The 21,759-nt window shown below is 40.8% G+C and overlaps 1 protein-coding gene across 7 annotated transcripts in view; it reads left to right on the forward strand.

Annotated features, from left to right (window-relative positions):
• The first annotated feature begins 13,756 nt into the window (after positions 1 to 13,756).
• Positions 13,757 to 21,759, forward strand: part of ERBB4 (erb-b2 receptor tyrosine kinase 4) — a 1,106,221-nt gene continuing 1,098,218 nt past the window's right edge. For 3 of the 7 annotated variants that reach the window (XM_072813216.1, XM_072813219.1, XM_072813221.1), the window contains exon 1: positions 13,758 to 14,032. In XM_072813216.1, coding sequence (XP_072669317.1) covers positions 13,951 to 14,032 — 82 coding nt within the window. In that variant the 5' untranslated portion in view covers positions 13,758 to 13,950. Of the gene's footprint in view, positions 14,033 to 21,759 lie in introns of all 7 variants that reach the window. The other 4 variants (XM_072813218.1, XM_072813222.1, XM_072813217.1 and 1 more) reach the window with 2 other exon arrangements.

Below are 21,759 nucleotides of genomic sequence, written 5' to 3' on the forward strand. Positions count from 1 at the left end.
TAATTAGGATGTACCATCTTTGGAATATAACTCACCACCCCTGGGCTGAAGATAACTTCTTCAGTGGCAAAGAACACACCACTATCATTAAATCAGCATTTCCCCTTCTTCTCTTAATAGTGTTAGCTTTCACACTTGTCCTTAAAAATAGCTTCTCCAAAGAGATACCGTCACAGACAATCAGTTTATAATGCTAATCTTTTGAGGCATCTATCTTCATGTAAAAGCCATCCTCTCCAGTTATTTGTTATTTTTTAAGTGCTTAATAGTTTGGCAGTATAAATGAGTCCTAAATAATGTTTCAGACGCATTATAGCACAACACTCACACACACACACACACACACACACACACACACACAAATTCATGCTTAGCTATGAAAGTCTCCTACTATGTTGGAAATCTTTTCTACGCTACTAAAATAACAAATACATGAGCACACATACACAACAGGCACACACTCTTGTTCCTGAAATAAGCAACTCATTGTTTTGTAAACAAAGTGACAATAGGTGCTATGGGGACAAGCTGACTTCACAACCCACTTGTTGCTTCATGTGGCTCTGCCACTTGTTCTGACATCATCTCTTAAATCCTGAAAATAAATCTGATGTCAACACTGTATCCATTGTAGATCCTCTCCAGTAACTGCAGAGTGCAAGGAAACAAATCATACATCAGGGCATTTCGCTGCGCTGCTTGGAAGAGAAGAGAAAAGGAACATCCAGACTCGTAATTTTAAGCATCGTCTCTCTCCCCCAGCTCTTTCACAAAAAGACAGCAGAATTTGTTCCTGTATTTCTCATGTTTTGAAAATATTTATTGAGAAATTTTACATTCCAGTTTTTCTTCCAAGAATGCTGAATCACAGTTACTTTAATAGACCAAAGCAAGCTGACAGCTCCCACACAACCTGTTTTCAAGACACTCTTGAAAAATATGTTCTATTTCTAAATAGGCAAGAAACTTCTTTTTTTTAAAAAAATTCTTTACCATAAAGCTCTCTCCAATTGAATTGCCCTATTCAATATAGTCCATACTTAATAACAACCACTTTCCCTTCAAGAGAGACTACAAGGGAAGTGCCTGTTTATTTAGCGGATCACTTACTTCTTTGTTGCCTGACATAGGGTTCCATTGTACATGAAAGGCAGAGAAGCAGTACCCTCATCCTGAATGATTTGTGCAGTGTTTTTGAAAACCTAGTAGCTGTAGAGTAAATTCCTACTTTGAGTTTCTTGCTTTCAGCCTGTTAGAATATGCTTTAAGCTTATATTACTTACTGAAGTAAAGTAGCAAGAAATTTTAAGAAGATAGCATAAATTTCAGATTTCTATAATGCTATTCTGTTTTAGGTAAAAAGCCAGTCTGTTGGTGGCTGTTTGCTCCACAGGTGACATGGACAAAATAAATAGAATTCTTCAGTTGTAAACTCTATGATACCAGGGACCGTTTGATCATTGAACTTTCTTATTCTGCACTATAGTGATGACATTAGCAATGTATAGTCAGCACTGAGTAAAGGTTTGCATATTTCTGTACTTGTAAGAGAACTTCTGTAAGAAAAATGGAGTCTAGTCTTTAGGGGGAAAAATGCTGGCCAATGGAGTACCACGTTCTCACGCAATTGCTTTATTATGTGGTTAGTTTGATAGCTTTGAAGACTAATTTTGAATAAGAAAATTGTGTTTGCCTGAAGTGCTCTCTAATTCCCTTTTCTTCTGTTTTTATCAACTGTCACCTGCTTTTATATGTCACTGGTCCTTCCTCTTTATTAATACATTGAAAAATATGATGAAATAAGTTCATACTAAGGAATTATTGATTTAATGTATCCATTTCTATGGGCTATTCACATTTGAATAGATATGAAATATAGAAGTGAATAACATAAAAATGTCTTAATAATAATGGCATTTCCAGTGGTGGACCATTCCAGAGTGGTATATCTTGTGGGAATAAAAGGGCTTCTTGGTCCTGCTGAGAAGCCCTCCTTCCTTGATTTAGGTTCTACCAAACCTTACTGTCCATTTCTTCTGGACATAATTAAGATTGTCTCCTTGTTTGATCTCAGAATGGAATAGCTTAGACAATTAATTGCTGCTTTCTGCTTTCTGGACTGAATCACATGGTGCCAATGATTCTTCTTGGAATTGGCTCAGCATTTTTGACCTTTGCGCCTTGGTCCACTGGTGCATTTCCAGCTGCTCTTGGACCGTTCTCTACTTGGTAGATCTTACACTTCATTCTAGGAATGAATGTTTTCCTAGCTCCACTGATCTCCTCAGTTAGCATTTTGCATAATAGCCAAACATGTCTCTTGCTCAGCCTTGTTTGGATTGTGATGGTATACTTTGGTCTTTCAAAAAATCAATTATTTTTATTGAAAAATAATTATGTAGATTAGAATCAAATAATAACCTTGACTGTATGACAACCTGGCATGCCTTGGGAACGTTTTATAATAATTATTCTAGAAGTTGTTTTTTTTCTAATATTTGTTTCATTGAAATATCATGGAGAGAAGTGAGAATTAATCTGTCCTAAGGCTGGAAAAGGAGGAAGAAGGAGGGTGAGAAGGAAGAATAGTTGAGACCACCTAAAGCCTCATCCAGGTGGAAGTAAGCAGCTGAAATTCCAAAGAAACTTCCCCATTGTATCTACATGTGAAAATCTTCGACATAAGGCATTTTATCATTCTCCCCCACACCCTTCCTCCAGAAAAAAACGTCAGCAGGTAGCAGTAAAGGAACAGGAGTGGTGTCAATGCTATTAAAAGTTCCTATCAATTTAAGTAGGTGTGATCCTATTATATCAAATAAGGTAGAACAGAAGTGGAAAATGAAAGTGATACTCAGGTGTGTCTTACAAGGCTGCGTATGAAAAGTATTGTGATAAAATAAGGATTGGTACAATTACCTCTTAAATTTATGACTCTCCCTCTCTCACCGAGATACATTTCGTAGGCGTCCACCTCTCCTCCCAAGATGTTGCTGTTTCTTACACCTCACCTACTCTTTCCTGAATCAGACAGAGGCCTCCTGCTTCATAAGGTTCTGCTTAGATGCTACTGATTTGCTTTGATCAGATTACATCTCCACACACTGTACTTCTCCTCATGGTTTGTCCACTTAAAAAAACATGGCATGAATCATACAGGTATCAGAGGGCATCATTCAGGACTAAGTATAATCAGACTCAGGGGGTAAGTACAGAGCATTTCTTACTGTTAGCGATAGTAGACTTTCTTTTGAATGTGAAGACTGCGACTTTGAATAGAGAGGGTAATACATATGAGCATTTTCTGTATGCCAGGCACTATTCTCAACATGTGAATGTGCTATTTCATTTAGAAGTCATTGTGATCCTAGGAGGCAGGCACTATTATTATCTCCTATTTATAAACAGGGAAACTGAAGCAACTCACCCCCAGTCACGCAGCTTGTAAGTGCCAGGGGTAGGATTTGAATTCAGGAAGCTGGGTACGGACGTTTTCCTTGCCACTTCATTATTAATACTTACTCTGGGCCAAAGATTGGGTTGGAAGCTTTTCATCGATCTCATTTAAGCCCCACAAACCACTGGAAGTATGTATCATTGGCTTCTGAGGATTCTTTGGGTTTGCCAGTAAGTGGAGGTTCTGGGGCAAAAATCCAGAATACAGTCATGCTACCACAATACCACCTTGATCCCAAATGCCAGTAACGTGCAACAAGGAGGGGTCATATTTAGCTCGTGGGTTAGTTAGAACACTTTTGTTCAAAATGAGCATTGAATATGTTATCATCTGTGTTTTACAGCTTTTGATTTTGTGGACTATTTTTCATAGAATTGGTGTCTTGTTCATTGTGGGGAAACTTTCTAGTATATCAAGGTTATTGTTAATGGATTCAATATGAGGGTACACAGTAGACAGTTAATAGGAATCCTAAATTGACGCTATTCGGGGGTGTTGGAGAGATTGCCAATATTCAGTAGTCATTAGAGCCAAATCTTATGACCTAGACTTGATTTAGGGTTGCTCTGGAAACAGAGGCGTTTGATTTGCTTTTCCTAGTAAATTCCTTTGTTTAGGCTAAATGTATCTGAAGCATTCAGCTCTGTCTGCCTGAACTGCCCATAACACTTTAATCATGGAAATAATTATCTGGCCACTGGATGCCACTGTTGCTCAACCAGAAGTCACAGAATGGGACTTCCTATGCCAATAGAATATTAGCCAGTTAAAGAGCATTATTGCTCTTATTGACTGTGGATTTATGCCTTCAGACTATTTTTCTTGCTGAATACAATCCCTCCACAGGAGTTGCACTTGCTGAGGGCAGGTAAAGTTGAAAAAAATGTAAATAAATGGTTAACAATGAATTTTTTGTTATCTTTTGCTTTCAACTACTCTGCTATAAAAATACTTTTTTTTCTGCTTAGTGTACTGTAGCTGACAGTCTCCATTAGTTATCAGCTAATGTTGCAGAGTAAGACCAAACAAGGTGTCATGGCCTTAAGCGATTAGAGGGGCCTCTTCATCCTAACCGAGACCCTGGGGTGAAAATAGTTTGCATGAACAGTCACTGGAATATTATTCAGACTCACTAAGTACTGCATTGCATATTGAAAGAGTTACATATCTTCTCCATTTTTACTGGGTGCAAATAATTAAAAATAACTGTATTGTGTACTTTTAAAAAGCAATAAAAATTGTGTGTGTTTGAAAAGATCAGACAAGGTTTGCGAGTAAAAAGCTGAAGTAATAAATAAACATGAGGTCAGTTTAGGAACAACCATAATTGCTTCCTATGACAAGATTTGCATAGCAAACACTTCTGATTAATGTACAGTGAAGGCCATGGGAGTGGGAATCAACTTCAGTATCTTTCCAGGATCTGTGCCTTCCAATCTTGAAGGTGTAGTTTTAGCCAGCACAATTAGTCATTGTTTACTGAAAGGCAGATAGAGCCACGGTTTCCTATTTAAATATTTGGAATAATTATATTTATCTTGCCAGCTATGTTGATTTTATTTGTGTGGTTAAAAAAAATAAAAGTGCCAATTTTATATTATTGGTAGGTTTCCATTCACTTCAAATGAATTTAGAAAACAGGCAAGGAGTTTCATCAGGATGACCTTTTTCAAGTCACAATTTTGAATATAAATACAAGTGCATATGTGCATAAAATATTTCACATCTCTAAAATATGTATTTTTAATTTTTATTTTAAAATAAAATGTTTTTATGATCTGTCTCTTGATTGCTTTTGTAGTTAACATTCTCCTCTCATTGATATTTACTGGCCTCATTTAGGATAGTGAAATTCCGTACTCTAAGTATCATTTTCATTTTCTTCCTTCCTTCCTCATTTAAAGATAAAAGTATAATTATTTTCTTTCAAGAACAATCTCTTAAGGAAGAAAATTTGGGAAAGGGTAAAGGGAGGAGGTTATATATCTTAAAATATTAGAATTTTTAAGTGTCAAGTTCATACTAAACTGGAAAAAGGCAATAGAATACTAGGTATTTCAGATAGAAGAAAGTGGAAAATAATGTTTTTCATATTATAACAAAAATTGGGGTGGAACTATGGATTTATTCATATACATATATAAATGCATATGTTAGTGGCTAACATATATTCATTTTATAGCAAATAGTAGAAGGTAAGGTTTTGCTTAAATGTAATCGCATTAAGACAAAATGATAATTACTTTTGGACTTAGTGGTAAATACCATCACTGATTTATGTTCTTTAAGCAATATTTTGTTAGAGTTATGATTCAAAGAACTCAATGACAGCATTTGGAATACCACTCTGAAAAAAAATACTGGAGATGGAAAACATCTACAGTGACCATTATTCTTCAGTGTAATGCATAACCTCTTCTCCAGTGTGTTGAGGAGTTCCTGAATGGAGTGATAAGTAGATGCAGTAAGACAAGTAGTGATTCCATTTGTCTAAAAGTGTTCATTTAACAAAGTCACATTAGGCTGTATGAAGCAGACCTCTCTTACCCTCTCACTCTATCTAATAGACAACAATAAATTATCACAATTGTTTTATTTTCTTCCAGTATTTGATTAGACAAAGAACATTTTTCTTTTGCTATCAGTGTTAACCTGAAATGACTACACAGAAAGAATGTGGAGTCAGTATGTATGTATTAGCTGAGATAAATATTAATACCTTACATACTAATACCTGTTAATATCATGTCCTTAAAAATATACATAAAATACACAAGTTGTCCAGAACAATACATTATGCAGTGTAAACAATTATTACAAAATAGTATCTAGTGGGATGTTTCCTCATTCAACAATTTATACTGAATAATACCAATTGCTTCTAAATTAGTTTTATTTTAAAACTAAGTTAGTGTCATAGTGGAAAACCAGGACAGTATGTAATATGGCATCATATACTATTCATATAATGATTTTAAATTGACTGTATATTTGGGAAAGTTTGTGTTGTTTAAAAATTGTTTAAGTAAATGTTTCCAATTATACTTGGGTAAAAGTTTCACTGAGCAGAAAATATTTCCCTAACTTTATATAGGTTTAGATTTTTTCCTTATTAAAATTATTTTTGTAAAGGTAGATGTTCTTACCTCAGATTCAAAATATTGTTCAGCCTTACCTCTTTCCCTATCTTAATAAAATTAAATTGGATGCTATTTTTTTGTACCAAGTTTAATATTATCAGCTGTTGGGCTATTAGGATCTTTCTTAAGCCATATTGCTTTGATATACTAGCATGTTACTAATATGTTTTTTGTATCAGCAGTTTAAATATTCAAAGGATGTGAATCAAACTATTTCAAGGTTGGATTTCTTTGAGATCTCGTAAACAAAGATATACCAACCAATATTTGTTTTTCTAGAGTGTTTATAGATCTTTACAGCCGGTAAAAAGGAAAGACATTCATAGATCAATCATTGTAAGTTAATAACCATCCTTCTGTAGGAAATATATAAGAACCACCATATATCCTTTTATTAGTGCTTTTTTCCTTGTCGTCAAACATGATAAAAAAGTTTAACTTCTACCATTTCTTTCTTTTGTTTTAAGATTTTATTTATTCATGAGCGACATACACACACAGAGGCAGATTCATAACATGGGGTGGGGGAAGCAGGCTCCCCACAGGGAGCCCGATGCGGGGACTTGATCCCAGACTTGGGATCATACCCTGAGCTGAAGGCAGGTGCTCAACCGCTGAGCCACCCAGAGGTCCCTGCCATTTCTTTATTATATTTTTTTGCTACTACTTTGTGTGACTTAATAATTCGCACAGCTTCACTGCTGGGCCTTTCCTACAGTGATTGTAGTTATTAAATGTTTTGGAATATGGGATATTCTCTCAGATCCAAAACCTAGGAAATTAGAAAATTGTGACTCATTTGGGGCTAAGACCAAGAAGAGAACCCAGTAGATGTCTTGGGCTTCATGACAGATTTTTTCAGGGATGAGGAGAGGTTTGGTAAGGGTAGGCACCAAGAGAATTGGGAAACTATTTTTAAAAAAGGGGGAATGGAGCTATTTTGAGAGGTAATTGATCAGGAGAGGAGGCACCAGGCTGTTAAAGTGTTGAAAGAAGACTCAACAAGTTTAGGGCCCTTTCTGAACTATTTATTAGATTCTTTTTGCTGAAGTTTTGAAGATTCATCCATCCCTATACAAATCTGAGGAAAAAAAATATGTGGTTTCTAACAGATTACGTTAGTTGAATATTTGGCAGGAATTCAAGAAAAATTCTAAGAACTCTTTGTGACCTTAGAATAACAGCCATTTTTGTGTGCATGGCAAATGTAACTTCAGATTCTTTGGAGAAATCTATGTATTAACCATAATATGATCAAGCTTTTTTTGCCAAGTTAGGTGTATGGAAAAGGGAAGTGCAACTTAAGAGGCTACCTGAAAAAGAAACTAACAAATTTTATCTTGGTTCAGACTTTAGGCCAGGTACAGTCATAGCCTCAATAAGTAACTTCACTAGTTAACTTATTTATAAATATACAAATATGCAAACATAGAAACGTCCCCTTTCTTCTTAGTTTTCAATAGGCAACTGTCACTGTCAGGTTTACTTTTATCTATAAGCTTACAAAGCAGTAGAAAAAGCTATGTGGGATGGGAGAACTTAGTTTAAGAAAATATATAAAGCAGATACACAACAGGAAAAGGTTTCACTAAGAAAATCATTTTTGCATAACTTTGTTGGAAAAGACTACTCTGTCCACAGGGCTGAAATTGTTTTGCAGTTTCAACCACAAACCAAAAAATGTCCGTAAGAACTTGGACAGACACTGATGAATGAACATAAAAGCAACACAGATTTAATTTATTTATGTTCAGTTCCTCCTCCTTAGCACTTAAAAAATTAAGGCTTAATCACACACATAGAAAATAACACTTCCTAACCAAAATGAAAATATTCTTGGGGAGGTCCTCTTTGGATATTCAATTAACTAAGGTCACAGAACATTTCTTTTGTTAATGTATAGTCATGCATTTAAAATATGTTTGGACTTTTAAATATCATTTTTTAGCCTTGACACATGAATATCACCAAAAATATCAGAGAATTTCAGAACTCTGATCTGAGAGTTAAGAACAAAAGATGTTAAGTGCTAGTTAATAAACAAACACCAACCAAAAACTACCAACACTGCATCTGTCAAACAAAAACTACCAATCTCCACTTCATCATAATACTGGATCTGATGAACATTTACCAAAATTTCTTGTTGGCTGATGGAATAGAAAGATTTAAAGACTAGAGCACTATACAGTAACATAGTGGTGAGCTTATTTGAATATTTTCCTAAGGCATTTTGCTGCTGTGGCTGTGTTGGTGTTCCAGATGAAGAGGTGTGTATGGGTGAGTGGGGAAAAGTAGGAAGGAATATGAGAAACAATTGAAGTCTGTGAAAATTATGACTTGTACTTAGTAGGTGATCAGTACATCACAGATTCCTGAAGTCTTAGATTTGGGACACAACAATCCCTTCCTTTAAAGATGAAGCCAAGGGCTCAGGTATATGAAATAACTTGCTTATGACCACAAGATAACTTATAAGATGATGAGGAAGATGATGATGGGCAGGGGGGGTGGAGAAGTAGAATCCTATAATATTTTTGAAGGATCAAGAGAAGAAAATTGATTTACAACCAGGTCTTGTTTCTTTTCTTGGTTGATATTTGTCCCAAATTTTTATTTATGGCCAATAGCAAAATGTCTAAAGCAGCAAGCCCTAATCATACTTTTAGAGAAGTCTTATAAACAAGATGAAGAGTGATTTATAAGATTCTGGGACAAAGTTATATATCTAATTCAACATTGAACTCTGAGATCAATGTGCCGCCCCCCCCCCCCGCAGAAGCAATATTCCACCAGTAGCAATCTGTCGTTCATAACATCAATACTCTCCTTGAATTCTTTTTTTTAAAGATATATTTATTTATTTTATGATAGACATAGAGAGAGAGAGAGAGAGAGGCAGAGACACAGGAGGAGGGAGAAGCAGGCTCCATGCTGGGAGCCCGACGCGGGACTTGATGCCGGGACTCCAGGATCACGCCCTGGGCCAAAGGCAGGCGCCAAACCGCTGAGCCACCCAGGGATCCCCTCTCCTTGAATTCTATTATTAATGGAAAACATGAACTAGGAAATGTGATAGGAGGAAGTAGAAAAAAACTCCCAAAGGAATCTCTATTTGGGGGTTATGGCTTCAGTCAAGGGAAATCATGAGAAACTGTGAAGGGAAATTAAAGAATTTAGGCCATGGCAAGATGTCTTCCTCAAGAGGCATGATGGCCTATATGATCTCACTGAAGTTGGATTCCTTTTACTTTTTTATTGTGTTCTGGTTTCAGGTAACACATATGAAATTGAACTAACTTAAGAAAAAGGAGGATTCAAATAACAAAGCCGTAGGAAAAGCTGGAATATTCTCCAGACCTTCAGAAAGAGCTTGTGCTCCTTTCAAATGGCAGCTTCATTCTTTCTTACTGAAGCCTGGTCATCCCTACATAGAAGGAAACATAGGTCAGTTCTGGACTTTTTTTTTTTTTTTTTGTTTTTAATCTCCAAAGCTATCAGCGAATGACTAATATGAACTCTTTCTTTCATATGCGCAAAAATCCCAGGGAATAGACCTGGTGAGAGTGACCATCTGTCAACCAGTTAACAATGACTGGGGCATTATGATTGGTCTAGCTTAGTACTATCAGTGGTCCAACTTGAAACAAAGGAAGGAGTTGGGGGTGTTGTACCATGGAGGTAGATCCAAGTTAAAAATGTAGAACTGAGGGAGGGAGAGTTCCTAGAAAGAATACTGAGCAGATAAATCCAGATGCAAATCTGTGCTTTTCTAAGTATTGGGTTACTTAGATTTGTTTTTTTCCAGGTTGAAATAATAGCAAAATATTTTTGTTAATCTGATAAGGAGTTATTCTAAAGATACATGGAAAAGTGAATATACAGATCCATTGCAGAAATCCTCTAGCAAACACAGAGGATTCAGTGTGTCCTTTCCACCTCATGTAGCAAATGTGCCCTACTCTGGTGTTCCTTTCTTATGATGACTTAGTTGAGATCAGAAACAAATGAGACCAGACACAGAAAAAATTAACTGTTGACTTTGGCTCATGGCTTTTACATTCTCACTTTTCCAGTTGTTCCACACAGGTACTACCTTCCTGTCCAAGTCTCTAGGGTCTCCTAATCAAGTTATAAAAACTAGATTATGACTGAGTAGACCAGTCACCATTGAAAACATTATGAGATGCTTTTGTTGAGTAGAACTTTTATGCCAATTCATTTTATAGGCTGCTGGTCCGATAACCAGTTTTGGTTGGGTAGCAATCATTGTTTCAATCAGAACCAAAAAAAAAAAAAAAAAAGGGGGGGGGCCAAACAGAATAAATTGAAAATTAGAGGCAAATCATGGGTATGCAAGGTAATTTAATTGGTAGATGTCCTGTACAGACTGCCAAGCAGCCCCCCCTCCAAATTTAGACTATTGTTTTTTAACCAATGAATATTAATTGAAATCCCTCTTTGGCCAAGAGTTATTTTAAATGCACAGGTGAGACAAAGGTATATAGGAGAGTTCCTTATAGAAGAGCTATAAAATTGATGAAAAAGTAAAAACTATCACAATTTGAAAAACAAATACAACCCAAATTATTCAGGGTCTTTATTTTTTTCCTCAATTTAAGTTAAGTTTTTCCTTAATTTAAGTTAAAATACACAATCAATTTCTTCAACTTCTTAAAACTGTTATCAGAAACGACCTTTTTTATTTTTTAAAGATGTATTAATTAATTAATTAATTAATTAATTAATGATAGACATGGGGGGGGGGCAGAGACACAGGAGGAGGGAGAAGCAGGCTCCATGCTGGGAGCCCAACCTGGGACTGGATCCTGGGACTCCAGGATTGTGCCCTGGGCCAAAGGCAGCCCTAAACCGCTGAGCCACCCAGGGATCCCCCGAACCTTTTTTTAAATATAGAAACTTAAACTTTCCTAAAAGCAGGAAGGTTTTTTTTTTTTTTTTTTTATCATTTAAATTGTTACTCTGGGGATTGAAGGAAATTTTTAAGAAGTAGTTTTCATGGAAGAGAGGTGTCCTGAGCATCATCATAAGGAGCAGAAGGAGATTTAAGTAAAGGAGACTGAGAAGAGAATGAATGAAAGGAAAGAAAATGGGAGGGAGGGAGGATGATAAAAATAGAAAGCAAAGATAATCCCAAAGAGCAGCCTGCACAATTCTGAAGCAATCAGTACCACTCTGGTCAAGTCACCATCATCTGTTCTGGGCTTAATTTCTCCAGGCACTGGGCTGCTCCTGGGTAAAACAACATACTCAGCTTGTTTGGACTCCTCTCTGTGCCTCTGTGCCTGTTCCTTGCTGTGGGCCTAAGAAAGGGAAGGCTTCAGGTTTCTGGGATGAGGCTGCTGCTTCTCTCTGTTCTCAGCTCCATGAAAATTCTTTAGGGACAAGGCTATAGATAAAAGATGTGGGGGAGGAATGGGAAGGTCTCAAATGATGAGTGAGGTGGCTTGATTTTTAAGCTCCCCTGATACTTTTTATTTATATATTTTCTGCTTCTGGAGAAATATAAAAAGTAAAGTAATCCATACATAGAATGCCTGTGCAAATAGCAAACCAATAACCTACTACCCCCAGGAGGTTCTGGCCTCTGCCCAGGGTACCGTTTCAGAGCTGTAAAAGGCAAGGGATATGTACACTGATATGACCCAAATCCAGGATATTTTTAATCAAGAAAGGCACAGAAACTCCTATAGTTAGGGATATGGGGACTGGGGAGTGTGGACTCGCAGAAGGTACCTAAAGTTGGGTCTACTGTAGCATAAGCCTAATAATCATTTGTGTTGGCCATGTCCTGGTATGGCCTTAAGTTCTTTCACAGTAACAGCTGCGGAGTGAGAGAGTTTCTAGCCCTTTAGAACCACATTTATACCTTTGGACGAGAATCTGTTTAATGAGAATGAACCCCATACAAAGTTGTCCCAAGTCCAAGGAAAAGGTGAAAAAAGACTTACCAGGTCTGAAAAGCAAAGGCTGTAGCTATATAAATGCCGTCAGTTCGGCAGGGTGGGAATTGTGGGAGGGATGGCATAGTTGGAAAAACGGGTGATTGTGCTCCCAGGACCACCTAACCGGCAGAGCCTCCCAGCTCCCGAACCACCTTTTTAACTACTTTCTGAGTGTGCAGCAGCATTAGAGGTTGGAGAAGGGTGAAGGCTTTATGCCCGAAGCAACGTTTTCTTTTCTTCTATTTCCAGCTCCAGTCTGTGGATGAGCACTGTGTGTGGGGCAGTAGAGAAAACGGGGACTTTCTGGTTTAAGGAAAAGAAAAAAAAAAAATCTGAGCAACCCTGCGGTGGTCTCCGCGCTCGCAAGCCGCTGTCTAGGGCCTCGGCGTCGGTCGGCTGGGTCGGGCGAGCCCTTTAAATCCAGCTCCCCCGCCCCCCGCAGCACGCGCCCGCTCCCAGACAGGTGTTTTCCCAACTCCTGAGACTGAGGATTTTGGGGAGAGTACGAGCCAATAAGATTCCCCTCTGGGGGGTGGGGGGCGGGGAAAAAGGCGGGGCCAGTTGGGTCAGAGCGGGGGCGGGGCTCGCGGCTGAGCCGAGCCAGCCCGGTTGCGTGGAGGCTTGTTTTATCCGCCCCCCCTCCACCTTTTTTTTTTTTTTTTCCCCCCCTCCCGGAGTCTTATTAATTTCTCGGTGGGGCTGCAGCTGGAGACCGCGGAGCGTTGGAAATGACGCTCGGAGCTTTAATTACCGCAGCCGCCGGACAAGTGTGAGGAAAGCTGACGGGAAAAAGGACAGGATCGGGGGAGAAGCGAGAAGCGCCCTCCCCTCGCCCCCCCCCCCCCGCCCTCGTCCTCCCATCCCCTCCCAGTTGGGACTGGAGGTGCAAGGAAACTGAAAAGGGAGCCCAACATAGCCCGGCTGCGGGGAGAGGCCGGAAACCTACCGCCTCTTTGCAATCAACTTTTTTTGGAAAGCCTTTTCCCCCCTTTCTTTTTATTGTTGACCAACCAGTGCGAGAAAGTGAGGAGGGAGCGAGGACGCGGAGGCTCGCACGGGGGAAGCGCTGCCCAGTCCGGCCCCGAGCGGCACGCGCACACCCTCGGGCGCACGGCCCCGCGCACACCGGCGCGCACGCCCCTCCTCGGGCCCCGGCCCCGGCCCCGGCCCCGGCCCCCCGCGCCCCCGCACCCCGGCCCCGGCCCCGCCGACTCGGACTCGGACTCGGACTCGGACTCGCACGCGCACTCGCCCTCGGCGGCTCCAGCTGGGAGCCGGTGCACCGCGCCCCGGGCGCGCCGGACTCGGGGCCCTCCTCCGCGTGCCCGACAGGGGAGATGCCATTTGGACATGTAATTGTCAGCTCGGGATCTGAGACTTGCAGAAAATGAAGCTGGCGGCAGGACCGTGGGTCTGGGTGAGCCTTCTGCTGGCAGCGGGGACCGTCCAGCCCAACGCCTCCCAGTCAGGTGGGTGTCCGGGGCTCCGCGCCCCCCGCGCCCCCCGCGCCCCCCGCGGCCCTCCGGCCTCCTCCTCCTCGGGCTTGGCTTCCCTTCCTCCCTCCGTCTGTCCGTCCCCAAACTTAGCCTTTTTCGTGTACCTGCGTTTCACTTACCGTGAAATGTCACTCTGCGACCCTGTCCCCCCTCCCTTTTCCCCCCTTCCTTTCTCCCCGACCCCCTTCTTTCTTTCTCTCTTTCTCCCGCGTTTTCGGGGGAGCCTAAAAGCGGGATCTCTGCGGGTCCTGCCGGTTGTGCGGGCCGCGGGACACGCGGCTCCCGAGGCTCCCGAGTTGGACGGTCCCGCCGTGCGGGCGCCCCGAGAGCGAACGCCTGGCACCGGCGCGCGGGGCTCCGCAGGGGCTGTCCCCGAGCCGGCGGGCGGCGCACCTGTGCGGCCGCGGGTCCCTCCCCGCTGGGGCGGCCGCCAGCCTGCGCGCCGCCGACTCGACGGAGCTCGCTGGCCCGCGGGCTCTCTCTAAAGAAAAGGGGGGGGGGCAGGGAAGGGGTTTGACACCCTGAGCGGGAGCCCGGCCCTGCCGTCGGTCGCCCGGCTTGGCTCCGGGAAGAGTTCTTCCTGTAGTTCAACTTCTATTGGCCCGAGTCCCTCCAACTTCGCTGTTTACTGCCCGGCGCGGCTGCCGAGCCGACCCGGGGCGCGACCCGGTCCACCCCGAGGCGGGAGCGACGGCGCCGCCACCGCCTCCGCCTCCGCCACCGCCACCGCCTGCGAGAAGGCGCGAGCCCGGGCACCTGGACGGGCCCAGGCCGACCGCCCCCGAGGCCCGGGGTGGGCTGGCGTCCGCGGCGGCCAGGGCCACGCACGGCACCTGCAGGGCGAGGCTGCTCAAAGTTTTTGACACTTGAGTTTCCTGGGGATGAAAGCGGGGCGGGAAAGGACGGAGGCCGGTGGGTCTGATGCCGCCAAAGGGGGCCTTTTGCAGAGCGGGGGGGATCTCCGGAGCCACCCCGGGCTGGTGGCGGGAGCGTGGGAGGCAGCTGGGAGGGTGAAGCCCCCCGGGAGCGCCCGGGAGCGGGGCTCGGGCCGCGTCGGGCCCCCGGAGGGCGTCCCCCTGACCTCACCGGGAGCCGCGCGCCGCCTTCCGCGCTCCGCCCCCGCCGCTGCCGCCTTCCCTCCTAGCCTAGTAAATAACAAGTCGCAGGCGCCGAGCCTTTCAGAATGACCTTCGAGTGGCACCAGCGTGCGCCGTTGGTGCTCGCCGTTTGCACCCTCCCGATCCTCGGGAATCCTTCATGCGCACCGGGTCGCGCGCTCAGCCGCCGCCGGAACCGCACCAGCCCCGACCGCGGGTTCCAGGCGGCCTCTTAGATACGTGCCTTTTACCTCCTCCCTCCGCACTCCGAGTCCCTTCGTATTTTCCCTCAATGGGTTGATTATGCACATTGACCCATTCAAAAGCGTGTGCGACCGACATGCAGACTTAGGCGAGAGGGATTTCTCCGAGTCCGAGGCAGCCCACTGGGGGCTGTCGGTGCAGCCTCGGCCGCCGGGGGACCCGGCTCCGAGTGCGCAGCAACTCGGTATTAACTGTGTGGCTCAGGGGTGAGCTATGCCGAAAAGCCCTTTTCAGAATTTCTGCAAAGAATGCAATCCAAATTAGTTCTGCAGCTGTCCCCTTCCTCGTCTCCGGCGACACCGCCTCGCGCCCTCGCTGGTCTCTTCTCGCTTCCCCCCGCGAATGGTCAGACCCACAAGTGAGCCCCTGTAGAGCGCGGGGATTAGCGTGCCATTGTTGTTCTGTGTGTGACTCTGCACTTGAAATTCTAGGGGCACAAAGGCGAGCCTCACTTGTTCGAAACACAGAGTGATCCAGATGAAAGGGCCGCACAAAGAAAAGCTCTCGGTGCATCCCTGGTACAATTGCAACACGCATGCTAAGGTGATCCACTGGGAACTGTAAATGCCCCTGGGGACTTCTTTCTTCACCCTATTCCCCTCCTCACCCCCCCCCCCCCACCACCCCTGCCGCACCTGGCAGGGAAAGTTCAGCTGGTTTTAATACAGTGCTTTCACGAAACCAAGTTACTGTGTGGAGTGTGAGTGAGGCTGTGTGTGTCTGTGTCTGTGTCTGTGGGGCTGTCTGTTCCCAAGTAAATACATACTGCGTGTCTCCCCTCTCGCGGTTAGCAGTCAGTAGCAGTTTGGAGGAGTTTGTTTTGGTCCAAATGAGAAATTAAGTGCGGATAAGTAAACTAAGCTGCCAGAGGGCGACAAGATGTTGAGTGAATTGCTTTTAGATGAAACAAATTAAGGAAACGAGGGAAGACAATCTGCTTCTCGCATTATTAGACACGCTTGGAGTTCAGGGGAAAGTGGCATATTTTTGAAATGCTAATTTCTTAAGAAGCAGAAGGAATGCACCTTATTTACTGCTCTATGTGAACAGAATAAAGATATGGGTGGAGGGAGGATTCTGTTGTATAGATCTAAGATATTTATTAAAATAATTATAATGGGAAAGGACCTGTTTTTATTTTTTCTTCTCTTGCTTGGGAAAAAAATCAGCTTTAGAGAAAACAATTTTTAAATATGTCTCAGGACTTGGTCTCATTTCCAGTAATTCATTTTATCCAGAAATACTATATATATATGTATATATATAGTATATAGCCAAAGGCCCTTTATAGGACTGTTATAAAGCCTTTTCTACCAAAAGGGATAATTTCAAAATTTCTGTTTTCCTGGCATGATTTAAAAATAGTATCACCTTTGTATTTAATTACAATATATAATATTGAAGTGATGCTCTTACATACCTCAATAGATATGGGATGAATAAGTTCAGTTTCCATTTCTTATTTGCAAGTAACTTAATTCTGCTTTTCATGCTATAGAATAACATACGTTTTTTCCTACATATTAAGATGTATCTTCAAACTTAGGGTTGGGGTTTTGTTTTGTACATTTGAGAAGGAAAAAGTTAATAAAACTTAGGTAGATAAAAAGATGTTCAATACACTAAAAAAAAATCTTTCCTACATGTGTTTACTGTAAGCACACCCACAGGATACACGTTTTTTGTTTTTGTTTTTGTTTTTTTTTTGAAATTCTTATATATGTCAAAGGGATCTTTTTAGGGGAAGGCATTTTTTTCTTCAGAATGCTTCTAAACAAGTTTATACTCATCGTAACTGTAAATAACTTGAAAATACTGTAGTATGGACTGTTACGATAAAATTGAATGGTTGGTTGTGTAAAAATTCCTCATCTTCTGATTTTTCCCTCTTAAACTAAACTGCTTTTATTTTAATCATTCATGCATATAAAGTCAAAGTTTTTTGAAAATCAATACTTAATCCTTTATATATTTTTTCATTTAGTCACTGGAAATGTGTCTTAATTAAGAAATTACATTAGAATATTTACCAGGGCATGCACTTCATGGAAGATTTATGTATTTTTTTACACTAACCTGAACACAGTAAGTTTGCATTGGCTGATTTTTAGAGTTTGCATTCACTTGAGGGAAAAATCATATTTCCTTCTTAAAGTAGATTCAAATATTTAGCATTCATGAGCTTTCATGCTTTTAGTTCTTAAATAGAAGTACTATTTATCATCTGTCTTAGGCATTCACCCTTTCCATTACTATAGATTCTTCCTTTACAATTGATTATTATTGTTTACACATGTGAATATATATATGTGTATATATATATATTTTTTTCCCCCTCCACTACTAAGTGTATTCTTTTTGGTGTGTGCCTTTCCCAGCAATCTGCCACTCAGCCACTGCAGGAGTCCTCTGAGCCAGTTTTCATTCTTTCTTTCTGATAAATCTGATATGGCTGGTTGGCCGGACAATTGCAAGCCATTCCATTGCGCAGATTTATTCCTGAAAGAAAATAAAAAGGCATCGATCCAAGATCACTAGCACATCTCAGAAACCCTGACTCCAAGGCCAGATCTTTCCACAGAGAAGTCCCTTTTTCCCTATGTCTTTCCCTCGTTCCCCTCTTGACCAAGGCTGGAAGGTAGACTACTCCCATTTAAAAAATTACCAGGGATGCAAGGAATTGTGCTCTAAACATTCTCTGAAGCCTTGTGATTAGAGCTACCTTAGATTAATGACTATGCAAGGTGCACATTTTAGACAATGAATTGGAGTGCCTTCAACATTACAATGCTTTAGAGTGGTGCTATGTTTAGATTATTTCAGGCCAGTTATTAAGAAAATTTAACATATTAAAAATAGCAACAAGTTTTTGCTTTATTTTACAGCGTTCTGCTGCTGTTGGATATCTTTTTGTAATTTGCAAGTGCTCAAAACATAAATGAAGCAAATGATCAAAAAAGATGTTCTGTTACCTGCAACCATGTTGGCACTGTTTGATTTCACCCTTTTGAGAGATACTGCTTTATAAAGATGTTAATGTTTACGTTAAAATTAGCTTATACATGTTCAAGCCTACAGCTGTTCTACAGAAATTGTCAAGCATATTCCACTGTTATCTTTTACAATGATCTGAGTGTGTTTTCAGGGCAGAATCTAATTATATTATAAACTTTTCTTCAGGTTATATCATTTTAGGAATGTTCTACTATGTTACATTTGACCATATGGAACAAAATTGCATCTTATATCTAAAACTCATTTTATGAATTATTTTAAATATTGGGCAGTTAGAGTAAAGCCTTACTTTTCATGCTTTCTAACACAGTTGTTGACTGAAGTTTACAGTTTATACTGACAATTCCTTAATTTTCTTTATTATTATTTTTTAATGAAAAGGTCCTAAATCAATATTTCTTGAACCTGGAGCTGTGCTACCTAATTTGAAGGAGACACAACTGCCTATTTTGTGGTTAAGTGTGACATAAGACACAGCTAAGTGTTTTTAAATCAGGATTTCTACATTGTGGGGACAAATTCCTCTAGTCTCCTGTTAATACCTTGAGCAACTTACTCCATGTCTTTGTGACTTGGCTTCTGTGCCTGAGGGGAAAATGCATGTAATATACTCTATTTCTCCATTGTCTAGCATTTTTCTGAAAAAAAATGGCTTTAAAGTCTTCTGTAATATTGAGTGAGATACATTCCAGTAACAAGTTAATTGATAAATTTAAAAATGTGTACACATATGTACATAAGTAACCATAATGTTAAACTTTCAGCAGACTGTCTCTATGGAAGAACACCTTTTGGTTATTAAACCAAAGTGTTTGTACTTGAAGGCTATTTTCCCAAAATACTACTTTTCTGAATTGCCCTGTGGACTTTTTAGATTTCATTTGTGTGTGGCTTTTTCTCTCTTTCTGAATTGTTGATAATTCTGACATATTTATTACATAAATTGATTTATTTTCCAAATCCTTAATCAAAGCTTTAAAGCCAATCTCTTGTTTTCATATTTGACACTTAAACTTAGTGGTTCCTATTTGTATTAATTTTTCAAGGGGGAAGGGAACGGTTGCACTTTTATGACACAGGTGAAATATATGAGGCCTAATTATAAAGTGTTTTTTGAACATATAGTAATTGTTTTCCAGTAGTTTTCATTTTAAGTGATTGCTCTGCAGGCCCGTTGCTTTGCACAAATCCAGGGGGCAGCAGCCACATAGAATTTAATGGGAATGGTGCACACCTGAGCTGTGGGTAGCAGTGCAGCAGCCCTGCTGTTGTGTGATGCTACAGAATAAAGCACCAGAATAAAAGTTAGAAGAATTGGATTCTGGGCATACAGTCATTTTCTATGTGATCTTGAGTTAGACTTCCTGCTCTGTGTCTCAATTTTCTGTATCTCTAAATGACTAACATCTTGAATTTTAAAACTGATTCAGTTAAACAGGAAAACAATGTTTAGATCTTTTAGAGGAATCCTTTGGTTTTTAATTGATTTTGTTTGTGAATCTCTTCTCAAATGAAGTCATGTGTGTAACCCTGGCATCTCAAAAGGCGAGAGGAGAGCTGCTTCTGTTAAAGCTGCAGCTAGATGCCAGCTTTGTGCTCCTCCACTTTCCTTTCACTCTTGCCTCCACTCTCCTGTGCTTCCTTCACAGAAATCTAGCACTAGTTAGAAGCTACTGATCTAGTGCAATCCTATCATTTCTTAAGTGAGGAAACTGGAAGCACGGAGAAGTGAGATGATATAAATTAGTTGGCAGCTTGTGACACCAATATCATTTTCCTTAATGCACACAGAAGTACTTAAAAAGTTGCAGACACTTAAAAAAAAAAAAAGAAATAAGTACAGGGCTGTATTGCTTTAAAAGTGAATTGCAAAGTTGGAAAGAGAACAAATGGATTGGAACGATAGGCCTATCATACTGTGAAGTTCTATTCAAGGGGAAGACCGTGGGATCATCATCATCATGCTTAATTTATATTCCAGAAGTAATCATTGATTGCGCTTATTATATATGATATTGACCCTGAACGTCAGATAAGAGCAGTCCATATTACTATCTGTGTACAATAAGCACCTTCAAGATTTTCTTTTACCTGGGACTTTATGAAGATGACCAATAAGTAGGGAATGGTTATATCTTTATTCTGTTTTAAGTAATATACAAGCTTAAATAAAAATGGCTTACCAGGAATAAACAATGAGTTATTCATTACCAGTTAGTTGGTGGGGACCCTTAACCAGCAAATCCATGGGAATACTTCAGATTCTCCCAGCCCCATCCTTGACCCAAGGTTCTTTATCTTTTCCACTGCCTATGCTGGGCCACCTTTCTTCAGATCTCTACTAAGATCACAGTTATAGTCTTTGAATAAGTACATAAGCTAAGCTTTAAGGACAAAGACTTTATAAATGTGTTTCTGTGGCACATTTGCCTCCCTCTAGTTGCCTTCTGTAAGATGCTGCCTGTGTGCCTTATTACTTCACAGTGTTGTTGATTTACCCTTAACTCTTTCTGATTGTCTTGTGTTCAGCAACAGAGCTTTCTGGGATTTGATCAGCATTCTTATGGGCCTTAGTGACAGAAGGGAGGTTAGAAACTTGTCTTGGCAGGAAGAGTCACTTCCTGTTAGGAATTTGAGATGAAAATGGACCCCCCCTTTCTCCCCTGTAAAACATTAACATAGACACACCATGAAACTTCCTGTGCAACATCATTAAACTTCTCCCATGAGAAATAGCTTGGGGTCATTACTGCTAATCACGTTATTTCCAATATTGTAGGGGTTAGTGAAGCATGCTAAACACCAGTAAGAATATGCAAGACTTAGTTTCTGAATCTAGGAAGTTAAAGGAATAGGTATCAAGGCTGTAGGAATGTTTATAGGTATTTCATTTGAGACATAGTCTAAGGTTGTTTAAAGAAAAGACAATGGTGCAATAAGCATTATGCTTGCTTCCCAGAATGATCAGATTTGTAAATAATCAGTTTCACCTACACTTTTACTACTCTTCTGTCCTTTACTGATGACTTATCCCATATACATCTGGTATAGGTGGACATTCAGATTTTAAACCATAAGGATACAAGTGGGAATTGTAAACCTGCTTTAAATAGAGGCATCTGCTGGTCATCTATGGTCTACTAAGGATATCTCATGGCTAGGCTGGTTAGGACTGCCAAAAAAAAATTTTTTTTCCACAGTCCAGGTTCTGTGACTAAATCTAGTGTGGTTATAGCTTGAGTAATAAATACAATTCTCAATTTCAGAATGGATTGCCATCACTAGCAGGGGAATGCCTGAAACAGGTCATGGATGGTAGTGACT

This window comes from Canis lupus, chromosome 36 (assembly GCF_048164855.1).
Source record: "Canis lupus baileyi chromosome 36, mCanLup2.hap1, whole genome shotgun sequence".
Lineage (NCBI taxonomy): Eukaryota > Metazoa > Chordata > Mammalia > Carnivora > Canidae > Canis > Canis lupus.